The sequence below is a fragment of the Bison bison genome, unplaced genomic scaffold (genome assembly GCF_000754665.1).
Source record: "Bison bison bison isolate TAMUID 2011002044 unplaced genomic scaffold, Bison_UMD1.0 scf7180017864233, whole genome shotgun sequence".
NCBI lineage: Eukaryota > Metazoa > Chordata > Mammalia > Artiodactyla > Bovidae > Bison > Bison bison.
Window position 1 is genome coordinate 4,696,799 of NW_011494805.1, and position 22,119 is coordinate 4,718,917.

A 22,119-nucleotide genomic window follows, 5' to 3' on the forward strand; every position below is an offset into this window, starting at 1 on the left:
GAGTCCAAATACTTCAAACCCCTAGTGCCAACATTCTTTTCCCTAAGCTTAAATACTTGCTAGTTCTATGTACTTGGAGTGGTCATCCTCAGTTCCTTTTCTAATGTGAAGCTCTAATTCCAAAACTACAAGTTGCACGATAGGTAATCCAGACAGCCAGTTATTGCATGCTTAGGAACATCCTTGCATCAGGAACCAGTGATAGAAACCTCACTTATCTCCAGTTGCAAGAAGTTCAATTCAGGGCAAAACTTCCCTCAAGGATGCCTGTGGTAGAGATATAATTCATATACCATACGACTCACCCATTTAGAGTGTACAGTTATATGGTTTTTTTTTTTAATTATGACTCTTTAAAACTTGTGGCAAAATGCAGAGAACACAACGTGTGCCATTTTGACCACTCTGAAGTGTGCAATTCAGTGGCAGTAATCACATTCAGAGTATCGTGCAACCTCAACAGGCGTAACTGAATTTTTAAATAATTAACACGTGGGACATTTTAACTTGGGCCTTCAGAGAGGCCACACGATTTTAGAACTCTTCACAAGTTAATCATTTTTAAAACCAAGTTAAGTGCAGTAATAAAAGGCTTATGTAAGGACCATGGGTGAGTCACGAAAACATGGTGCAGAAGCACCATGAGAGGAATGTATAAGAGTTAGTAATCCACGCGAGATTTCAGAATCACTCTCCAGGATTAAGAAAACAGGGGAAACGCAAAAGCATGCAGCTCCTAAGGGCAATAGGATTCTTCCGAGGAAACATTTTAATCTTAAGCGCCACAATAGGGGCAGGAATCTTTGTGTCTCCGAAAGGGGTATTAAAATATTCCTCACTGAATGTGGCTGTCTCCCTGAGTATCTGGGCAGCTTGTGCGGTGCTGACTTTGATCTCCGCCCTCAGCCACGCAGAGCTGGGGACGACCTTCCCTATAAGTGGAGCACAGTATTATTTCCTCAAAAGATCTCTTGGATCCTCCGTTGCTTTCCTCAATCTTTGGATCAAACTATTTACTCATCCCTTAAGGCTAGCTACTGAAAGCTTGTTATTATCTACCTATACAATTCAGCCTTTCTACGCCGGGTGCCCAGCTCCAGAGCTACCAAAGAGGTGTCTAGCATTGGCTGTTTTGTGGTCTTTGGGACTCCTAAATGCTCGAGGGGTGCAAACGGTGGCTTGGCTTCAAACTGTCAGTACTTTGGCGAAGATGACTGTCCTCTGCTTCATTTGCTTCACTGGGATTGTGCTGTTAGGGATGGGGGAAAGGGAGAATGTGGCCAGGTTCGAGAACGCTTTGGACGCTGAGCTTCCTGACGTCTCACAGATTGCAGAAGCCTTCCTACAAGGATTGTTTGCGTACTCTGGCACGTCAATCCTGAACAGCATGGCAGGTAAATCTCTTTCTGAAATACTTCTGCTGTAGGCATAAAGCTTTGTCTGCAACCCTCTGGAGAAAGACAATATCCAATCTGTTTCTTTGGGAGAAAGTGAATTGACTCTGCTCTGCACTCCATGCAAGTAGCACAGTTTAATCATCGTTAAGCCTTGGTAGATAATTATCTACGTAAAATACTTAGAATTTAGTGCGTTTCTGGTCATCCCGTTTAAACAAACTTGGGAAAAGTTTGCTGGAGAAAAGATCACTCTTAGATTCTACTGTAATTTATTCCAGCAATTTTTCAAGGCATTTTGAGTTAAATATCAATTATATTAGAAATATGTTAATGTTAATTTTTTTAAAATGAAACCATCAGATTTTACACATCCCCTACTACACTGGTGAAATGCTGCATCCTAATTTTGATTCCACAGCATGTCTTAAAGAACTTTCCATAGTAGTTCTTAGTCACCTAACACATTCTTTCAACTGCTGCATAATATTCCTTAGAATGGCTTTGCTGCACTTTCACAATAGTGGATACTTGAAATGTTTCCCATTATTCACAATTACGAGGACTGGCATAATATCAATGCTTCCCTGTTTATATGTGCTGTTGTTTCTGCAGGGTGGCACTGCTCCCTCTGATGTCATGGCACCAAAAGATTTTGGTAATACTTGCACAGCTCTCTAGAGTAAACAAAAGAACTAAACAGAAAATAATTCTTTATATTACTTTTTGGTTATAAAATTATAGGAATATAAAATATTAAGGATATATTAAATACCAAAGTTGTATAAAATTTCAAACAAAATCTTTGAATTACTGAAACTTTTATGTTATTTTTTATGTTATTTTTTATGTTTTTTATGTTGGTCAATGAGATGCTTTGCTCACTCATATAGATTACTAAAATTTAATAGTTGATATGATTAAGTACTTTAACATTTTCTTTTTTAATTGGCAGATGTAATGTTGAAATTTCTCACTATAAAATTAATGGATTTTTAAATATCAAGGCTTTTCAAATAATGATGAGACCTGAATTTATCTAGCACAAATTAATTATGACATAATCACCTTGCTGCTAGCTTGGCCATTAAAAGGTACCTGAGTGCGAAGTGGAAATCCTGGATATACATGGAGGCAGAGTTTCGGGGGTCACTGCTTGTGCAACTGCATTCTCCAGAGGTCACCTGGTCAGTGGGGAGGGGTGGTCGGTTCTGCAAAATTAAATACCCAGATGTTGGAGCACCCCTTCTAAAGAAAAGCATCGCACGGGAGCAAGCAGAGGTGTTCCTGATAGTGATCATTACCTAAAGACACAGCACAGTGCAGCTTGAGACTCAGTTCTGTTTGGAATACTCATCTCATTCTCCTCCTGCTCCCCTGTCTGATTTGTCATCAAACAAGTGAAACCTTGAATTAAGGACAAGAATCTCATAACTGGAGCTGGTCAGAGAAACGTGAGCAACTTCAGGTGACAATGGCTGTGTTTGAAAGGTCCAGTGAAGTTTTCCAGATCTGCAGAGTAGTAGTGTGCGCTCAGTCACTCAGTCAGGTCTGACTCTCAGAGCCGAAGGTCAAATGCCGAGAGTGCAGTAATAGGGTCAGAGCGTGGGGCTAATTGAACGGGGCTGGCTGTCAGAACCAGCACTTCATTAACTTGCCAAATTTAGAGATCTGGCTTCTTCTGTGTTAACATAGGGTGATCCTGGCTAGAAAGAACTAACTCCCTCGGGTTTGGTTCTCAGAGTTTCTGAGCTGTCGTATTCCTGACTAAGTATAAACAGAATAGACAGCTTGCATCTAGATTCTTGTCCCAGGGCCTCCTGAAGGAATAACACTGAATCCCAAGCATCACTAGACATCCTTTTATATTTAATTCGGAAATAAGGAATTTTATTAGGTCTCCCTGTGGCTCAGCTTGGAGAAGGAAATGGCAACACACTCCAGTACTCTTGCATAAAGAATCCCATGGGCAGAGGAGTCTGGTGGGCTGCTGTCCATGGGATGGTGCAGAGTTGGACACGACTGAAGTGACTCAGCAGCAGCAGCAGTGGCTCAGCTGGTAAAGAATCTGCCTGCAGTGCAGGAGACCTGGGTTCGATCCCTGGGATGAGAAGATCCCCTGGAGGAGGAAAAGGCTACCCACTCCAGTATTCTGGCCTGGAGAATTCCATGGAGTCTATAGTCCATGGGGTTGCAGAGTTGGACACAATTGAGTGACTTTCACTTTCACTTTCATTAAGTCTCAAAGCCATCAGTGCAGCCATCTCAGTAGCAGGTCTGACAATATTCAAAGAAGTCTCTAGTGATGTAGAGAATTGTTGGACTTGAGTTCTATCCACGCAAGGACAAAAGGTCTCTGCTTCTGTAACAAGACTTGTGTGACTTTTGCAAGGAATGATCCTTTTGCAGGGAACCATGGTATGCTGTTTAGAAAATCAGGATCACATAAAACACATTAATATTGGGAGAAATTTAAGACAGCCTCAGATTTCATTATCTGTCCAGCATTCCCATTGTTAGTGAATGGAATTTAGGAGGAGAAATAGATAGCTGCAGTTTCAGTTGACCCTTAGAGAAAGCTGCAGTAATAATGACCCCACGAGCTTAGATTTGCATCCAATCCTCTTCCAAAGCCCTGAAAGTGGACTTGAAAAGTCTAGTTCCCCAGTGCTGCACACAAGGTTGCCCCAAACAAATTCACTTTTGGCCAGAGCAACACCCTGATTGGCTGCCTATTAGAGGAACTCTTCAGAGACAGAATTCACATACATACTTAGAAACCCTCCTCCTGACATTGAACATGTTGCAATATACAGTAATTTCCCCTTATGCATGGCGGATTTGTTCTAAGATCCCCAGTAGCTGCCTGAAACCATGGATAATACTGAATCCTACATATACTATGCTTTTTCCTATACTAAGGGATCAGGTCAACACATACACAGCATGGACCCCAGAAAAAGGGGTGATTCTCATCCTGGGAAGGACAAGCAGGATGACATGCGATTTCACCATGATACTCAGAATGGCATGAGATTTAAAATTTCTGAATTGTTTACTTCTGGAATGTTCCATTTAATGTTTTCAGATCGTGGCTAACTGCATGTAAATGAAACCACGGATCGGGAAACTGTGGATGTGAGGGGTGGGGTGCTGCATGTCAGCTTCGGGGGAAAGGGGGCTTCTTGAGGACTGGCGAGCCCGAAGCATCCATTCTCCTGCTTAAGTTGCTGCAAGATGGAAGTCAGTGACAGGCTTCATTCACCCTCAAGAATCCATGCTGATCCCCCAGAAACTGATGTTGTAACATATGGACGGAAAAAAAGGCTCATGAGGCCTAATCTTCCTTCGCTTTATGGGACACCAAGCAGGAAGTCTAAGCAGGCAGATCCCCTCTCCTATGGTTGGAAATCAGAGATCCTGGTCTCAGCTCACACTGAAGACAGGAATAAGGCAGGAAACACAACCTAAGGAGTCTACTACTTCCCTGGACATACTTAAAATTTGATAATACTCCCAGGTCCTAAGGATCTGAGCAAAGTTGGGGTCTGTTTGGGAGGACAAGGAATTTTCCATATGAAAAACAGCCAGGCTGAACCAAGAGACAGTATTCGCAAAGGACTCTATAAAGGATGCTGTTTATCTGAACCATGGTGGGGAAACGGCAGGATGAAGAAGAAAGACCTGTTACGTTGGCACAGGTTAAATTTTTCTTATCTTTGACTCTTTCCTTCTTAAAGAAAAAAAAAATTCCATGTTAGATGTTAATGTGAGTTTTAGAACTTCCCAAAGTTGGAGTTAAAATTATTAGTCAATTTTCTTACAGTATAAATTCAAAATCATAAGTTTTCACAAACCATTAACTTATAAATAATGATATACATATATAAAACTAAATATTTTACATAAAATTCACTTTTTCTTGTTCTTTATTAAGTGGTTGACTAATATATTGAACATATTAAATTTCACTAAAGAATATAACCTCATTCCTTTAAAATCTTTCAGTTGTGTGTTAAAATGTATTTAATTTTTAAGCATTTTAAATGTCTGACTTGAAAAATCTTTCTAATATCATATTCCGTAATGCTAAAATATTGCCTCATATAAGATGAATTTTATTTCCTTAAACATTTAAATATGGTTTATAAACTTAATGTCTCCTATACTTGCAACATTAAATCACACATCTGAAAATTCATTTACGTTTCAAATCTAAGTAACAAGGCTGTTCTTTCAGATGATCTGACATGCCAGATTCTCATAAAAATTAGACACTGGCACAATTCGTATAATTTAGCAGAAAATAAATGGTGTCAGGGGCTGATTATTATTGTATTTAATTTGAAACATTCCCATCTTATATTGGGTTAATGCGAAGCAAAGCCTGAGATGGGGATCCTTGTGGCAGCACTTTGTTGAGGACCTGTTTCCCAGAGATAGCCGTGAGGCATGAAGGAAGCAGGACAGGGAAGGGAGAGTTGCTGAGCAGACCTGGTTTCAGCTGAAGCCTGGCCTCAGCCAGATCCTACAGAGCCACACTGAGCAGCCTGGTAGCCACCAGCCTTATGGAGACAGTGAGCGTCTGAAATGTAGTCAGTCAAACTGACGTGCTCCACAGATGTAAAATACACACCAGAAATCAAAATCTTGAATGAACAAAACATCGTCCATTGTTCAGAGCTCATTAATTTTTTACAAATGTTACATACTGCAATGATGACATTTTGAATATTTTGGGATAAATATATATTATTAATTCCATTTCACCTGTTTTTCTCTTATGTAGCCACTAGAAATTTTAAAGTACGTAAATGGCTCTCAGTATATTTTGATTAGAAAGTACTGCTAGCGTAGGAAAAATACAAAACGTTCCCAAGCAGTGGCCTTAGGGATGGACTTTTGTTCCTTTTATCAGTTAATCAGCAACTGGGGGCTGCCTCTGAGGGGAGAAAGTAAACTTGTAGGTTTTTCTAAGCAAGCCAGCGTACGCATCCCTGCCGAGCCACCCAAGGCCAAGGGCAAATCTCAGGAGAAGGGGTCAGCTCTGGGGAGCCAGCAGCCGTTGTTCCCCAGAGCTGCAGGAGGGGAGCATCTGCCTGCCTTGTTACAGAGTCATTGCTCACACCGGGGCTCAGGGTCACTCTCTGGTGACTGAAGCTGCCGGGGGGAGATGCCAGTGCACACGGTCACTTACACTGCCCAGACTCCAGACAGAACTGGGATCCGAGCACCTCAGGTCGCATGTGCACAGGCTGGTTCCATCACCCCATTGCCATGGTAGTAGGGGACCCCGAGAACTCACAAGTCACCTAACATTGACCTCATATCACCGTTTCCTGATTTCTTCCCAATCTGAATTTGGGTGGACAGACTCTTCTACATGGCTTACAACAAATTTCCTTCACCACTTGAGTAGATTCAAGCAATCTCTTGATTACCTAATGGGCTCTGAATTGTTTTCCTCTTATTATTTCATTCATATTCCATAAGATGAATTCCATTCACACTTAAGCCTAGGTAAAGAAAAGCTTGCTTGGGAGAGTAAGGGAGAGAAAGGAAATTCCTCAGAGGTCCGTTTGCTTGAGGGAAAGAGATGACGAGAGAACTACTACTTCTGAAAAAGGGGGGAACATATCTCAGGTGGGATGAAGAGACAGGCTACATACTAAACAGTCTTTAACAACTGTACATTTTTTATTTGCACAGATCTCTGAACCGGCAATCTTTGTTGCCAACCGCAAAGCCTGTTTCCCAAGATCCAACGACTAGTGAGGGCTAGGGCCAGGTTCAAGCCCCGAGCCCTCTAGCTCCAGAGCCTACGTTCTTAACTACTTTCCTCAACTGCCTTTTTAAGAAAAACAGTATGAAGTCTAGGAATTTTGAGATAATATGCCAATTTCCAGAATTCACTGTTGATGTGGTATCTCCTCCCCTGAGATAAGGCCCCTGCAATTGACAAAAACTGACATCCTTAGGTGATTTGAGCTCATCCCTGCTATTGGTTTGAAAACATTATTATGTATCAAAGCTCAAAGATTTTCCCAACTGAGGACTTCTATCCAGGAAGTTGGGATTAAGTGTCAAAATGGACTCTGCACCTTCTGTCCAAGAAACCCATCACCCCAAGTTCCAAGAGATCTAGCTACACCCAGGCTGAAGGGCGCTGTGGTTACTGTCTGGTGTCAAACTAAATGGTTTCAAATCCTTCCCTCACCACTTAGCTGCTGTGTGACCTTGGGTGAGTCTCCTAACGTCTCTGAGACCCTGCAGTTTCCTCTGTGTTTGAAATGCAGACACAGCCCAGTATGTCCTTAGCGCCATGGCGGGTATTCAGTACCACACTGTGGAAGCCTCCGTGACAGGCAGAGACATAAAAGTGCTCACAAAAAGCTGCTGGGGTGAGGTGGGGGAGGGAGTTGTTTTCCTTCTGCACCTACTGTTCCCTTTGCATAGAAGGCTCCCTACTGAGATCTTCAAGTATCTCCCTCCCTCCCTTCTCTTTGGTCTTCCCCCAAATGTCATTTCTCACGTCTCATTTAATGCAAACTTTCTCCCCTGCTCTGCTCTCACCTCTGTTTCATTTCTTTCTCTCTTTTATTGAGGCATAGTTGATTTACAATATTGTAGAAGTTTCAGGTGTCCAACAGAATGATTCACGGGTTTTAAAGGTTATACTCTATTTATAGTTATAAAATATTGGCTACATTCCATGTGCTGTACAGCATATCCTAATAGCTCATCATTTTGTACACAGTACCTTGTACTACATAGTCTTTTCCATCACTGTAAACCCATAATCGTGAAATGACTGGGATAATTGGATTTTCAGTATAAGATGGTGAGAAATCCAAGCTTTCAGGCAAAACTTGCACAGGACCAACGTAGAAACAGTCAAGCAGATGAGGAAACAACAGATATATGAGTAATACTTTTTCATACATTTTATCACAAAGTCTTCAAAAGTCTCATAATATGTCCTTTTCTGATGAGTTTATTTGTGTTTCTTAGGAGAGATAAAAAATCCTGGTAAGAACATTCCCAAATCTCTGATCACTGGCATTCCCACGGTGGCTGTGGTTTACTTACTGGCTAACGTATCCTACCTGGCAGTTTTGACTCCCAAGGAAATCGTCTCTGCAGGTATGAACGTATCTAGACAAAGAAGAAATAGTCACTACTGTCTATTCTGAATAAACAAGGACTCCCATATACTACTGATCTGTTCAGTAGTCCCGTAAGAGTACAAATGCAATGGGTTCCTGCTTTGGTTTTTATGAGGAAAGGAAAAATAATCATCTAAAAATCTATAAAAGATGAGTACATGCTAAAAGACCAAAATCACAGGCTAGAAGACTGTGAAACAGTAAGAACTGGAAAGAGAAAGAGGAGAAGGAGGTGGAAGAAGAGGAGTGGGACACAGAGGAGAGAGGGGAAAGAGAAACAGAAGCCAGCAAGGCGAGAGAGCAAAGAAGCAACACTCTGTTCGGAGACGCTGCACTCTGTAGGGCGCACCCAGATAACTACCCTCAGAACAGTCATTTGGAAGAAGCAGTATCGTCTTCTTTTTTCAGATGAGGAAACTGCAGTGCCTGGGAGTTAAGCAATAAGCAAACTTAATAAGATTCAAAAGTAGGTTTCAGTCATACTCTTCTCATGATAAAAGATTGCTTCTTGTCCAGGTTATTGCTAGCAATGGGTTGTAAATCTGGACAGCAGTTTATAAGATTGGACCTTCAAAAAATACATTCTTCCCAATTCTACCAAGTATGGTGCTCAAAGCTGCCCAGCTCGTAATTGAAACAGACAGACTCAAATCCATGTTAACTCCAAAACCTATGTTCTCAATCACCTTACTAAAGTATGTCAGTATAAGCAAATGAAATCAAAGCAAAGCAAGCAATCATATGAATACATATTAATATACATCAGGTGATAAATTTTATTAATACATATTATTTTATAACATACACATATAGACATGACTAAATGGAAATATAATAAAAAGTTAATAGTAAATGGTGCCATCTGAATGGTAAGATTATAAGAAATTTTTATTTCTTTTTTTATACTGTTCATATTTTCCACAATTAGCATCTTATACTTATGATTGGAAAAAAATCATTTTTCTAATACTAGATAATTATATTTCTACAGAATTAACTGATGATTTTTAATGACAACATTGGGTCTTTTTCCCCAAAAAATGTTAAATTATGTTCATTTTACTTTAAAAAGGCAGAGTAGTGTTTGAAATATATTGGAAAAATTCCCCCAAATTTTAGTTTTTTAAAAATATTTACTCCTGAAAGAAGTTTGGTTATCTAGAAAATTCACTTATTGAGAGTGACTAGCTCTTCAAGTATTCTGGATAAAGGCCAAATAACACATCCACAAAAAACGTAGACTACAAAAATGCTGTACATACAGACAGGCATAGGGGCTCATGACCACGTGCGGTGTGTGTGGTCGTGGAGGGCTGACGACGTCACTCCGGTGACCTGAACCCCTGCCCTGGGCGTGCCCTCGAGGCAGAGGTCACAAAGGCTCAGTCTGCTGTCATCTGCGCTCAAAGCCTTCTCCGAAACCAGAAGCTTTGAAATTAATTTTTAAAAAAACAAAAGCTCTAACTACATGGCTCAAAAACACCAAAAGATGTATTTCTGCATCTTCTTTGAGACTAGTCTAAAAATGGTGCGTTGATTCTAAAAGAAAAAGAGAAATACAAATTTTTAAAAGTAAACAAAAACGTGCTCCTTGCCACAATTTGGTCTCACAGAAATACAGTAACAGGCTGAAGAAGAATTTTTTTACTATTAAACTGAAGGGGAGAGCTATAATTTGCCTTTCACCCCACTTCCAAGCCAGGCTGCCAGTTCTGTGAAGACCCACCTCACTCATATCCCTTCGGGTGTTCTTTCCTCTTCCCTCCCAGGCCCCTATTTTCCTCACTTCATTCACAGCAACAACCTCCAAATTTCCACCCTCACCTCTAATTTTCTTCTTCTATCCAGCCTCCACTCAATCTCAAGAAATAATTCTATGAGGGGCTTCTGTCGTGGCTCAGACAGTGAAGAATCTGCTTGCAGTGCAGACCTGGGTTCAATCCTGGGTTGGGAAGATCCCCCGGAGAAGGGAATGGCTACCCACTCCGGTACTCTTGCCTGGAGAATGCCATGGAGAGTGGAGCCTGGAGGGCTACAGTCCATGGGGTCGCAAAGAGTGGTGCTCTATAAAACACAAATATAATCCTGTCACCTCCCTGCCCAAGTGTTCCACCATCTGTTTTCTTACATCTCCTCCTAAGCACACTCTCACTCCATCATCACCTTCCTTCAGACCAAGTGTCAGCTCCTCAGCTGACCGTGGCAGGTTCTCCAGGATCTAACTTAAGCCTAACTTTCCATCCTCACCTCCTGTCTCTGTGCAGACATACACCCTCGCCACACAACAGCCTTTCTAAACAGCTTACTGTTTCCAGAACAGATACTCTCTGCCTCCCCCACAATGTCATCTCACCCCCTTCAGCCTGATTGAGATGCCTATCTCCTGCCTGATGTCCCACTGATAAGACTGTTTCTAAGTTCAATACACTTGGGCTTCCCTGGTGTCTCAAATGGTAAAGAAGCTGCCTGCAGTGTAGGAGACCTGGATTCAATCCCTGGGTTGGGAAGATCCCCTGGAGAAGGGAATGGCTACCCACTCCACTATTCTTGCCTAGAGAATCTCATGGACAGAGGAGCCTGGCCAGCTACCATCCATTGGGTCACAGAGTCAGACACAACTGAGCGACTAACACTCACTTTACTTTCACTTCAACACATTTTGAGCCCTGAAAAGTCCTGAAAAGTGCCTCCCAAATCTTATGCACAAGCTAGTCTTAGAAAGTTTGAAATGCAGGGGCAAACTACCCCTTCCAATGTGCATTCTACTGGCCAAAACAGACCACAGGGTCAAACTGTATTCAAGAATAAGTAAAGAGACTCCCTTTCTTAGAATAAGCTACAAGATTTATTACAAAGGGTATGGATGCAGGAGGAAGTGAAGAATTGTTGCTATAATTTCAATCAAAGTCAAAATTGACTATTTTGAAATTTTTCTAAAATTTTTGTAGATGCTGTTGCTCTCACCTGGACGGACAAAATAATCCCTTCTATGCAATGGGTCATTTCTTTTGGAATTTCAACTTCAGTGTTTAGCACCATGTGCTGTACAGTGCTGTCAGCATCAAGGATGATCTACAGGGCAAGCCAAGAAGGACAACTGCCTTTCATCTTCTCAATGCTCAATAAGCACTCCTGTCCAACCATGGCTGTTAGCCAGTTAATCATCTTAACTTCCATTGTTATTATAACCTCAGATTTAATCAATTTAATAAGATATTCAGGATTAGCATTATGGTTTTTAAGAGGGCTACATATGATAGGTTTACTTAAACTAAGGTACCAGGAACCCAATCTACCTAGACCTTACAAGGTAAATCAAGTCTAAAAACGTAATCTTAAACTTCTATTCTCTTTTTAAGAATATAATTTTTATTCTATGTTAAGTGTTAGTCACTCAGTCCTGTCCGACTCTTTGCAACCACATGGACTGCAGTCTGCCAGGCTCTTCTGTCCGTGGGATTTCCCAGGCAAGAATATTGGAGTGGGTTGCCATTTCCTTCTCCAGGGGATCTTCGTAACCCAGGAATTGAACCCAGGTCTCCAGCAGTGCATGTGGATTCTTTACCATCTGAGGGAGCAGAGAAGCCTTTTTTTATTCTATATGGGATGCTTCTAACCAATCATGAGTCAAACTTTGAAACATCTGAACCAAACCTCCATTTCCCAGCTTACTAATGTATAATTAACTGACTCACTGGAAAAGACCCTGATGCTGGGAAAGATTGAAGGCGGGAGGAGAAGGGGACGAGAAAGGATGAGATGGTTGGATGGCATCACCAACTCAATGGACATGAGTTTGAGTAAACTCCGGGAGTTGGTGATGAACAGGGAGGCCTGGCGTGCTGCGGTTCATGGGGTCACAAAGAGTCAGACACGACTGAGGGACTGAGCTGAACTGAATGTGTAATTGGCCGTATGGGGTGCAATTGGTTTGATTTTTTTAGAGTATAATGTCAAAACTGATTCTCTATGAGGAAGATAAATGTTATCCTTTTCATCATCTTTCCGGAGTTAGGCAATAACACTTTTGGGGGAAGAATCCTGGCCCTGTTCAAAAGCATCCCCTCAGTCCATGACCCAATGTCAGCCCTTGTCGACCCATGACGTGGCATTCTCTTCTTGAGTATGTCCTTGAAAGGTCCTCATTTTATCCAAGAAGATGATAATCTAAGCCTCAGTTTAGTTGATTCTAAAAATTTAGGACCTGAACTTAACTAACAAAATGGAACCACCATCCTCTAGGTAATGTCGGCAGGGCTACTGTAGGTTCCTAAAGTGTCTTTGTGCAAAAAGTAATAAAGCACCCCTGCTTCTAGGCAGACACAGCTGCGTGTCCAGACACAGAGCCTGGTGAGCAGAGCGCGAGCTAGAATCAGCTCCCTGTTGCCCCCTCAGAGGGGTATGCCTGGATGAGTAGTGAACTGCCCAAGCAACCACGCGCTTCCCAGGTGGCACAGTGGTAAAGAGCCCGCCTGCCAATGCAGCAGACGCGGGTTAGACCCCTGGGTCAGGGAGCTCCCCTGGAGTAGGAATGGCTACTCACTCCAGTATTCTTGGCTGGAGAATTCCACGGACAGAGAAGCCTGGCTGGTCACAAAGAGCTGGACATGACTGAGCGACTGAGCATGCATGCAAGCAACCATATGCAAAAGAAACAAAATCAAACTCTCATTTGAAAAAAAAAAAAAAAAGACCATTCTGACAATAGTGTAGGAAGTGTATTAGAAGGAGGCATGAACATGACCTATTCAGGTCAAACAACTGGCATAGATTTTCTTAGTTTTCCTCCACTTAACTTCAGGAAAATCATGGAACTCAGAGACTAGGTAAAATTACCCTAGTGGAAAGGATCAGGGATGTGGTTTAAACCACACATTGTAATTGCAGAAACCAAAATTTTGTTATATTTACTGAAAAGATAGTGATGAAATCTTTATTCTATAAAAGATCCACTGAGGAAATTTTCTCTGATTTTAGCATCAGAAACACTTGGGCCTCTTCTAAACAACAGTTTAGCCTATGCCTTTTAGTGGCCTGCTTCCAGAATCTATATGGGGCTACATGGCATGCATTTCGTGAGCCAAATTCCTTCTTGACCCATATTTATTTCCCTCATTTCTCTTTCTTATTTTCAGTTATTTTGCCTTGGTATAAAATAAGCCATACCTTGCTATAATGAAAATCCTAAAAGGCAGCAAACAGTCTTTGTAATATTTTGTTTTGTTTTGTTTCTTGACTGTGCTGGGTCTTCATTGCCGTGCATGGGCTTTCTCCAGTTGCCACGTGCGGGCTTACATCCCCTGGCATGTGGGATCTTAATTCCCTGATCAGTGACCAAACCCACATGCCCTGCATTGGAAAGTGGATTCTTAACCACTGGACTGCCAAGGAGGTCCCCAAGTAGTCTCTGTCTTACTCTTTACTTGTGTTCTAATTATAATCCATTGGTCAATATAGTTAAGATACTTCCTGGTTGTAGAGATTGTGTGGAAAATAAAATGATAGTCCCTTAAGTCATGCCACTGACCGTAAAACCACTTGAGTATGTTTACTGAAATCCGAATTCCCAGACTCACCCCAGGGGTTCTAATTTACTAGATCTTAGTCAGGCCTTAGGAATCTGTGTATTTATCAATTACCTTGGGGATTCTTATGCAGAGAGGTCGACTGATCCTATTTTAAGAAACACTAGTTTAGACAATCTTGACTTTCTTCTGCCCCAAAATGGATCCCTCTTGGCCATGCTTCATGTGGAAAAGAGTGAACAATATCTTGGATTTCAGTCATCCATTTATTCAACAAATATGCAGTGACTACCTGCTGTGTTTCAGTTACTTTACTAGGCAGTTCAGAAAAATAAAGATGAATCTTTTCAATTAAGAATCTTCTTAGTCCCATAGAAGAGTAAGAAGTGTATATAAATTATTTTATAAGGTTAATTAAGAAATGCTATTTTGTTGAGCACATCCTACTGAAGTACACCGTATGCAGTTCTGACAAAGACTTTAGAAGACCAGAAAAAACTCATTTTGCAAATGGGTCTAAGAGCAACCTTTTTTTTTTGAAACTCAGACTTTAAATGGTGTGTGTTTAGTCACTCAGTCGTGTCTGATTCTACAACCTCATGGACTGTATCCCACCAGCCTCCTCTGTCCATGGGATGTTTGAGGCAAGACTACTGGAGTGAGTTGCCATTTCCTTCTCCACACAAAACACACATATTTCACACATATTTGATTGAAAACCCCTGAATGTATTTATCCCTTAGCACCAGCTGACCCACCATGTCCTTCTTTCAGGGGTTGGGGGAGCGTGGGGCCCTGAGGATTTCACTATGCAGTGTTTGGGGTCTCCTTGGGGAGACCACCAAAGAGACTTGGGGAGCCACCTGCTGGCTGTTCTCTGCAAATGGGCCTGAAGATCAGATTAAGTAGGTAGACCAGTTACACTGCTAGATTCTGGCACTGAACTCCATGGAAAAGAACATTTTTTATCTGTTTTAAATATCTCTGGAGAAGGAAATGGCAATCGACTCCAGTATTCTTGCGTCGGATGTGCCATAAAGGACAGAGGCGCCTGGCAGGCTATAGCCCCGTGAAGTTATCAAAAGTCAAACACAACTTAGCAACTAAACAACAATCACAATAATCCATAGCACAACACATGCCAGTTTAGAATTTCAGTGACTACTTCTCAAAAGAATGAGCAATTAAAATACCAGAGGTTACATTTCTAACCAGACTTTTCTGATTCCAGTGTTCCTGCTATTTCTATTACTTGATGCTCCGCTAAGAGAGACTGGCACGTACCCCATTAAAGAAGTATTATAAACAAATATTACAGTTGTGACATGACTGGGTTTCCATATTCCCAAAAGTAGAAGTGCTTCAGTGACTAATACTAGGGTGACACTGATACTTTTTATCTATGATGATGATGCTTAAACGTGTTTTTTCTATGCTTGAAAATTAAAAAAAAGCACTAATCTTAGAAACTTTTAGACAATGTCATCACTAATCTTAATCTTTTTTTTTTTTTAACCTTCAGGTGCCTTTGCCATTTATATTTGGATCCATAGCTATATCTTTGTTTCTGATTTTGACACCATTGATTAAAACCCCTAAAATGGAGCATGTCTACGGGCTTATCTTTATATTCAGTGGACTCTTGTGTTACTGGATTCACGTTCATCTTAGTCAACATTCTGTGAGTTTTGTCAAAGTCACCTGTTATTTACAATTACTGTTTAATGTTTCACCACCTGAAGACCACAATGAAGGCATTTCAACAGAAAAAAGTGATCTTAAAGAAATCTTTTTGTAAATAAGAAATTTGGCAGTGTAAAATTTTTAGTGAATGAATACATTTTTAAAGGTAAACTCTGTTTTAAACTATGCAGTCATAAACACAGGCCTTCTACCTCCTGCCCAGTTCCCAGCTACACATATCAGATTACCTCCCACTCAGTTATATACTCAGATTCTTTACAGTTCAAATGATTTTCCTTGTAATTGAAGCTTTAGTTCCCTAGTGTCCAATATGTTTCTCACCACTTTTTTCCTGGTCAGAAATTTTAAATGAATGCATGCACACACAAACACACACAAAGTTAAAAGGGCATACTATGACTTAATCACTTAATTACTGCCTATTTCCGTGTGTAGAAAATATTATAATGCTGTATGCCTGAAATATTATATTATATACCTGAAACTAATAAAGTGTTGTATGTCAATTATATATCAATAAAATAAATAAATAAGCAAGCAAAATGAAAACAAAACAAAGAATCATTGCTAGAAAGAGAAGTTTGTTGGTGAACAGTGCTTAGTATATAGCAGCCAGTTAATATCTGTTGAATGAATGTAAGGTGTATCTGCAAAACTAACAGAAAATATTGTAAACCTGAAACTTATATTAATAAATATTATTGCTTCCTACTCACTGGTCTAAACTCTTCACAGTGATACCAATTAAAGGAAAATATTTTAAATTTAGGCCTCTGTGTTTAGCCTTTGTAAAGCAGGAAATGCTGAATCGTGGCCCTCAAAAATATGTCTTTGTCAATTAAGTTCATAACTAGTAAGAGAAGTTTGCCAAAATGTTTCCCAAATTCTGTGGGATCCTAAAATCAATGCATTAAGTGGCATTGAAAGGGGAAGAAAAGACCATAACAACACTAAAGCTTCTCAAGTCCAATAATACTGAATTGACTTTATCTTATTCTATTTCTAGTGTAAACAAAAATAAAACATTATTTTTTTTAAACGGGGACAGTGACATGAAAACTTGTCAAAGACTTTGAAATTGGGATGAGGGGAGGATTGCTGGATATCCGGTAAAGTGCACCTTTCTGAGTTGCTTGCACCTTTTATTGTCTTTGAGCTATTTTTAAACATTGTTAAGTTGTAGAATGGGAGTCCTGGATGGCAAGTGGTAAAGAGTCCGCCTGCCAGTGCCTGCAGCCTGTGCTAGCACACACAAGCCTTACTGGGGCAATACTCTGCTTTGCAAGACACTTTCCAGAGGCCACAGCAAGTCACCATCCAGGCAGATGGGAAAGCAAGAAAATTCCTGGGAGGAAGGAGAATCCAACAGGGGGCTTGCCAGTCTAGAAGGCGTCACTCAGCAGCACAGCAGGCAGTCTCTGGGTCAAAGAGCCCCCAGGGGCAGCAGTGATGGGGGGTCTTTATTGCCCTGAACTTATCTTACTTGTGGCTAACAGAGGAGCTGTGCAGTTTCAGGGGTCTCAGCCTGCTGTGAGGAACCAAACAACCTGGAGTCCAGCACGCAGGGGTCACCTTTGGCTCCTTCACAGAACATGGGTGAAACGGACCAAACGCCAGCACACCTTTATTTCTCTATGGCTGATCCTGCCACCGAACAAGGGCAGGAATAAATGTTTGAATTAATGAATAAATACACATTGGCTAAATTAACACATATGTATTAGGGGAAGAGTAGTAGCCCTACATAAATTTTATACTAGACTGGTTTGCATGTATCTTTAGGGCCAATAAAGATATGCTAATTATTCCTAACTGTTGAGTAATTATCTCTAATATGTGAGGAAATCAGTGGGTATGTCACATATATTATCTCATTAAATACTATGGAGCTGATCCTACAATATTAAAGTGTTATCCTCATTTCATGGATGATGAAATGTGGATTCTTAAAAAAAAAAAACACAAATTGCTGAAAACCATGCTGCAGGTAAGTGGCAGAGTGGAATTCAAACCTCTGCTGACTTGAACGCAAAGCTTACATTCTTTCCTTTAAACTACAACTTCTTCCCTAGATACTCATCTACAAAGGACTATTTCAGAGTTAAGTAATATCATTGCTATACCTCCGGAGCAGACGTCTCCACTCAGAACTTTTGAAACTTCCTTTCTTAATTAGCCGTGACTAACTTTTTCAGTGGCCTAAGTCTTTTAAAAAATAATAATAATTAACATGAGAAACATTTTAACTCTGGCCTTCAAAGAGGTCACAACATCCTGTAATAATTTGCAAGTCAATCATTTTTTAAACAAACTCAGACATTCAGTTCAGTCACTCAGTCGTGTCCGACTCTTTGCAACCCCATGAACCGCAGCAGGCCAGGCCTCCCTGTCCATCACCAATTCCCGGAGTTCACCCAAACTCATGTCCATCGAGTCGGCAATGCCATCCAACCATCTCATCCTCTGTCATCCCCTTCTCCTCCTGCCCTCAATCTTTCCCAGCATCAGGGTCTTTTCAAATGAGTCAGCTCTTCGCATCAGGTGGCCAAAGTATTGGAGTTTCAGCTTCAACATCAGTCCTTCCAATGAACACCCAGGACTGATCTCCTCTAGGATGGACTGGTTAGACCCCCTTGCAGTGGGGACTCTCAAGCGTCTTCTCCAACATCACAGTTCAAAAGCATCAAGTCTTCGGTGCTCAGCTTTCTTTATAGTCCCAACTCTCATGTCCATACATGACCACTGGAAAAACCATAGCCTTGACTAGACGGACCTTTGTTGGTAATGTCTCCGCTTTTCAATATGCTATCTAGGTTGGTAATAACTTTCCTTCCAAGGAGTAAGCGTCTTTTAATTTCATGGCTACAATCACTATCTGCAGTGATTTTGGAGCCCAGAAAAATAAAGTCAGCCACTGTTTTCACTGTTTTCCCATTATTTGCCATGAAGTAAGGTTTAGTAATAAAATGCTTGCGGAAGGATGAGATGATGAAATTAAGGGAATGTTGCTGTTTGGGGTGCCTTCCAGGAATATGAAAGGAAAATGTAAAAGCACAGTAATTCACACAAAAATTTTAAATTATTTTTCAGGATTTAAAAAAGGAGGGTGTTACAAAAGGTGAAAGCATGCAACTCCTGAAGGCAATAGGATTCCTCCTTGGAAGCATTCTAGTGTTGAGTGCAACAACAGGAGCAGGAATCTTTGTACCTTCCAAACATGTATATGCCTCGCTGACTCAGCTCCATGCTCTATGCCAAGTTATAGAGGGGTGGGTTGGAGGTGTGAATGGGAGGGAGACTTAAAGAAAGGGGATATATGTATACTTGTAGCTGATTCACATTGTTGCACAGCAGAAATCAGCACAACATTGTAAAGCAATTAACTCCCATTTAAAAAATTTTAAATGGGGCTTCCCTCGTGGCTCAGTGGTAAAGAATCCGCCTGCCAAAGCAGAAGACACAAGATTGATCCCTGATCTGGGAAGATCTCACATGCCATGTGGGAGTAATGAAGCCCATGCGCCACAACTATAGAACCTGTGCTCTGGAGCCCCGAAACCTCAACAAGAGAAGTCACCAGAGTCAGAACTCCACACACCGCGGGGAGGAGTCCACACACGGGGGGGAGGAGTCCACACACCGCGGGGAGGAGTCCACACACCGCAGGGAGGAGTCCACACACCACAGGGGGAAGTCCACACACCGCGGGGAGGAGTCCACACACCACGGGGGGAAGTCCACACACCACAGGGGGAAGTCCACACACCACAGGGGGAAGTCCACACACCGTGGGGAGGAGTCCACACACCACGCGGGGGAAGTCCACACACCTGGGGGAGGAGTCCACACACCGCAGGGAGGAGTCCACACACCACAGGGAGGAGTCCACACACCACGGGGGGAAGTCCACACACCTGGGGGAGGAGTCCACACACCACAGGAAGGAGTCCACACACGGGGGGGAGGAGTCAACACTCCGCCGGGAGGAGTCCACACACCTCGGGGAGCAGTCCATCCACCACGGGGAGACGTCCACACACCATGGGGAGACATGCACACACCATGGGGAGACGTGCACACACCATGGGGAGAAGTCTACACACCGTGGTGGGGAGTCCATACACCTCAGGGGGAGGAGTCCACACAGCGCAGTGAGAAGTCCACACACCACAACTAAAAAGTAGCCAGCACTCACCACGAGAGAAAAGCCCAAATAGCAACAAAGACCCAGCACAAAGTTAAATTAATTAATTAAAAATAAATAAAATTTAAATTAAATAAATAAAATTTTTTTAAATTTTTTAAAAAGAAAGGAAAGTGGAAGAGGAAGGGAAGCAAAACCATTTTTTTCTTTAGTGTACAGGTCTCCTATTCCTACGCCTGTGTGTGGGCTCAGTCGCTTTAGTCGTGTCTCTTTGCGATGCTTCGGATTGTAGCCCACCAGGCTCCTCTGTCCACGGGTATTCTTCAGGCAAGAATACTGGAGTGGGTTGCCAGACCCTCCTCCAGGGGACCTTCCCAATACAGGATTGAACTCGCATCTCCTGTACTGCAGGCAGATTCTTTACCCACTGAACCACCTGGGGAGCCCTCTATTCCTATAGGAACATAAAATACCCTTTTGTTATAGGTGAAAAGTGAAAGTGAAGTCGCTCAGTTGCCATTTCCTTCTCCAGGAGATCTTCCCAACCCAGGGATTGAACCCGGGTCTCCCACCTTATAGGCAGATAGATGCTTTACCATATGAGTCACCAGGGAAGTAAACTGCATTAAATCCAGGTTTCCCAAATTGGAAAAAAAAAACAAAACAAAACTTAGTGAAGGTAGCTATCTCCCTGCTTGTGTAGTGTGACTTTGATCTCCACTCTCAGCCATGCAGAGCTGGGGATGGCTTGCCCTAGAAGTGGAACACAGTATTATTCCCTCAAAAGATCTTTTGGACCCTCTGTTACTTTCCTTGGTCATAGGATCAAACTTTTGTTTAGCCCTTAAGAATGGCTGCTCAAACCTTATTACTATCTGCCTATGTACTCCAGTGTCTGTGGCGGGTTCTAGGTGTCCATGGAGCACAGGTAGGGAAGCAGTGAAATGTATAGCAATGGAAGATGGGGAAAAAATAATTTTGTAAAGTTATTTTATTGTTTCCTCATGTGAGCAAGGTTTCTCATTGATGGTCACTGTTAATAACTTGAAGAGATTACCATTAAACGTTTTTGAATTAAAATGTTAAGTGTGTGTGCTTTGTTGTTCACTTCTGTCCAACTCTTTGAGATCCTTTGGACTGTAGCCCACCAGGCTCCTCTCATGGGACTTCCCAGGTAAGAACACTGGGGTGGGTTGCCATTTCCTTTTCCAGGGGATCTTCCAGACCCAGGGATCGAACCCACATCTCCTGTTCTCCTGTATTGCAAGCAGATTCTTTGCCTGCTCATTTTCAATATGAAAATTCTTTTAGCTTCAAAATTAATTTTTGAAACCATGTCAGTTCAGTTCAGTTCAGTCACTCAGTCGTGTCCAACTCTTTGCGACCCCATGGACTGCAGCACGCTAGGCTTCCCTGTCCATCATCAACTCCCGGAGTTTACTCAAACTCATGTCCATCGAGTCGATGATGCCATCCAACCATCTGATCCTCTGTCGTCCCCTTCTCCTCCCACCTTCAATCCTTCCCAGCATCAGGGTCTTTTCAAATGAGTCAGTTCTTCTCATAAGGTGGCCAAAGTATTGGAGTTTCAGCTTCAGCATCAGTCCTTCGAATGAACATTCAGGACTGATTTCCTTTAGGATTGACTGGTTGGATCTCCTTGCAGTCCCAGGGACTCTCAAGAATCTTATCCAATGCTGCAATTCAAAAGCATCAATTCTTCGGTGCTCAGCTGTCTTTATAGTCCAACTCATGACTACTGGAAAAACGATAACTTTGACTAGACGGACCTTTGTCAGCAAAGTAATGTCTTTGCTTTTTAATAGACTGTCTAGGTTTGGAGAAGGCAATGGCACCCCACTCCAGTACTCTTGTCTGGAAAATCCCATGGATGGAGGAGTCTGGTGGGCTGCAGTCCACGGGGTCTCGAAGAGTCAGACACAACTGAGCGACTTCACTTTCCCTTTTCACTTTCAGGCATTGGAGAAGGAAATGGCAACCCACTCCAGTGTTCTTGCCTAGATAATCCCAGGGATGGGGGAGCCTGGTGGGCTGCCGTCTATGGGGTCGCACAGAGTCGGACATGACTGAAGTGACTTAGCAGCAGCAGCTTAGCAGCCAGGTTGGTCATAGTGTTTCTTCTAAGGAGCAAGTGTCTTTTAATTTCATGGCTGCAGTCACCATCT

At 41.9% G+C, this 22,119-nt stretch overlaps 1 protein-coding gene across 1 annotated transcript; it reads left to right on the forward strand.

Moving 5' to 3' along the window:
• Positions 1 to 561: 561 nt before the first annotated feature.
• Positions 562 to 17,818, forward strand: LOC104993096 (solute carrier family 7 member 13-like). The gene is made up of 4 exons (XM_010846213.1): positions 562 to 1,394; positions 8,406 to 8,537; positions 11,509 to 11,870; positions 15,608 to 17,818. Exons 1-4 carry the CDS (start codon positions 728 to 730, stop codon positions 15,881 to 15,883), a joined length of 1,437 nt encoding a protein of 478 aa, XP_010844515.1. The 5' UTR covers positions 562 to 727; the 3' UTR covers positions 15,884 to 17,818.
• The last annotated feature ends 4,301 nt before the right edge of the window (positions 17,819 to 22,119 follow it).

Excerpts from the sequence above, each read along its gene's own strand:
- LOC104993096 (XM_010846213.1), top strand. The coding sequence starts at position 728 with ATGCAGCTCCTAAGGGCAATAGGATTCTTCCGAGGAAACATTTTAATC. Across the intron at positions 1,395-8,405 it reads AATCCTGAACAGCATGGCAG|GAGAGATAAAAAATCCTGGT; the intron begins GTAAATCTCTTT and ends TGTGTTTCTTAG. Across the intron at positions 8,538-11,508 it reads CAAGGAAATCGTCTCTGCAG|ATGCTGTTGCTCTCACCTGG; the intron begins GTATGAACGTAT and ends AAATTTTTGTAG.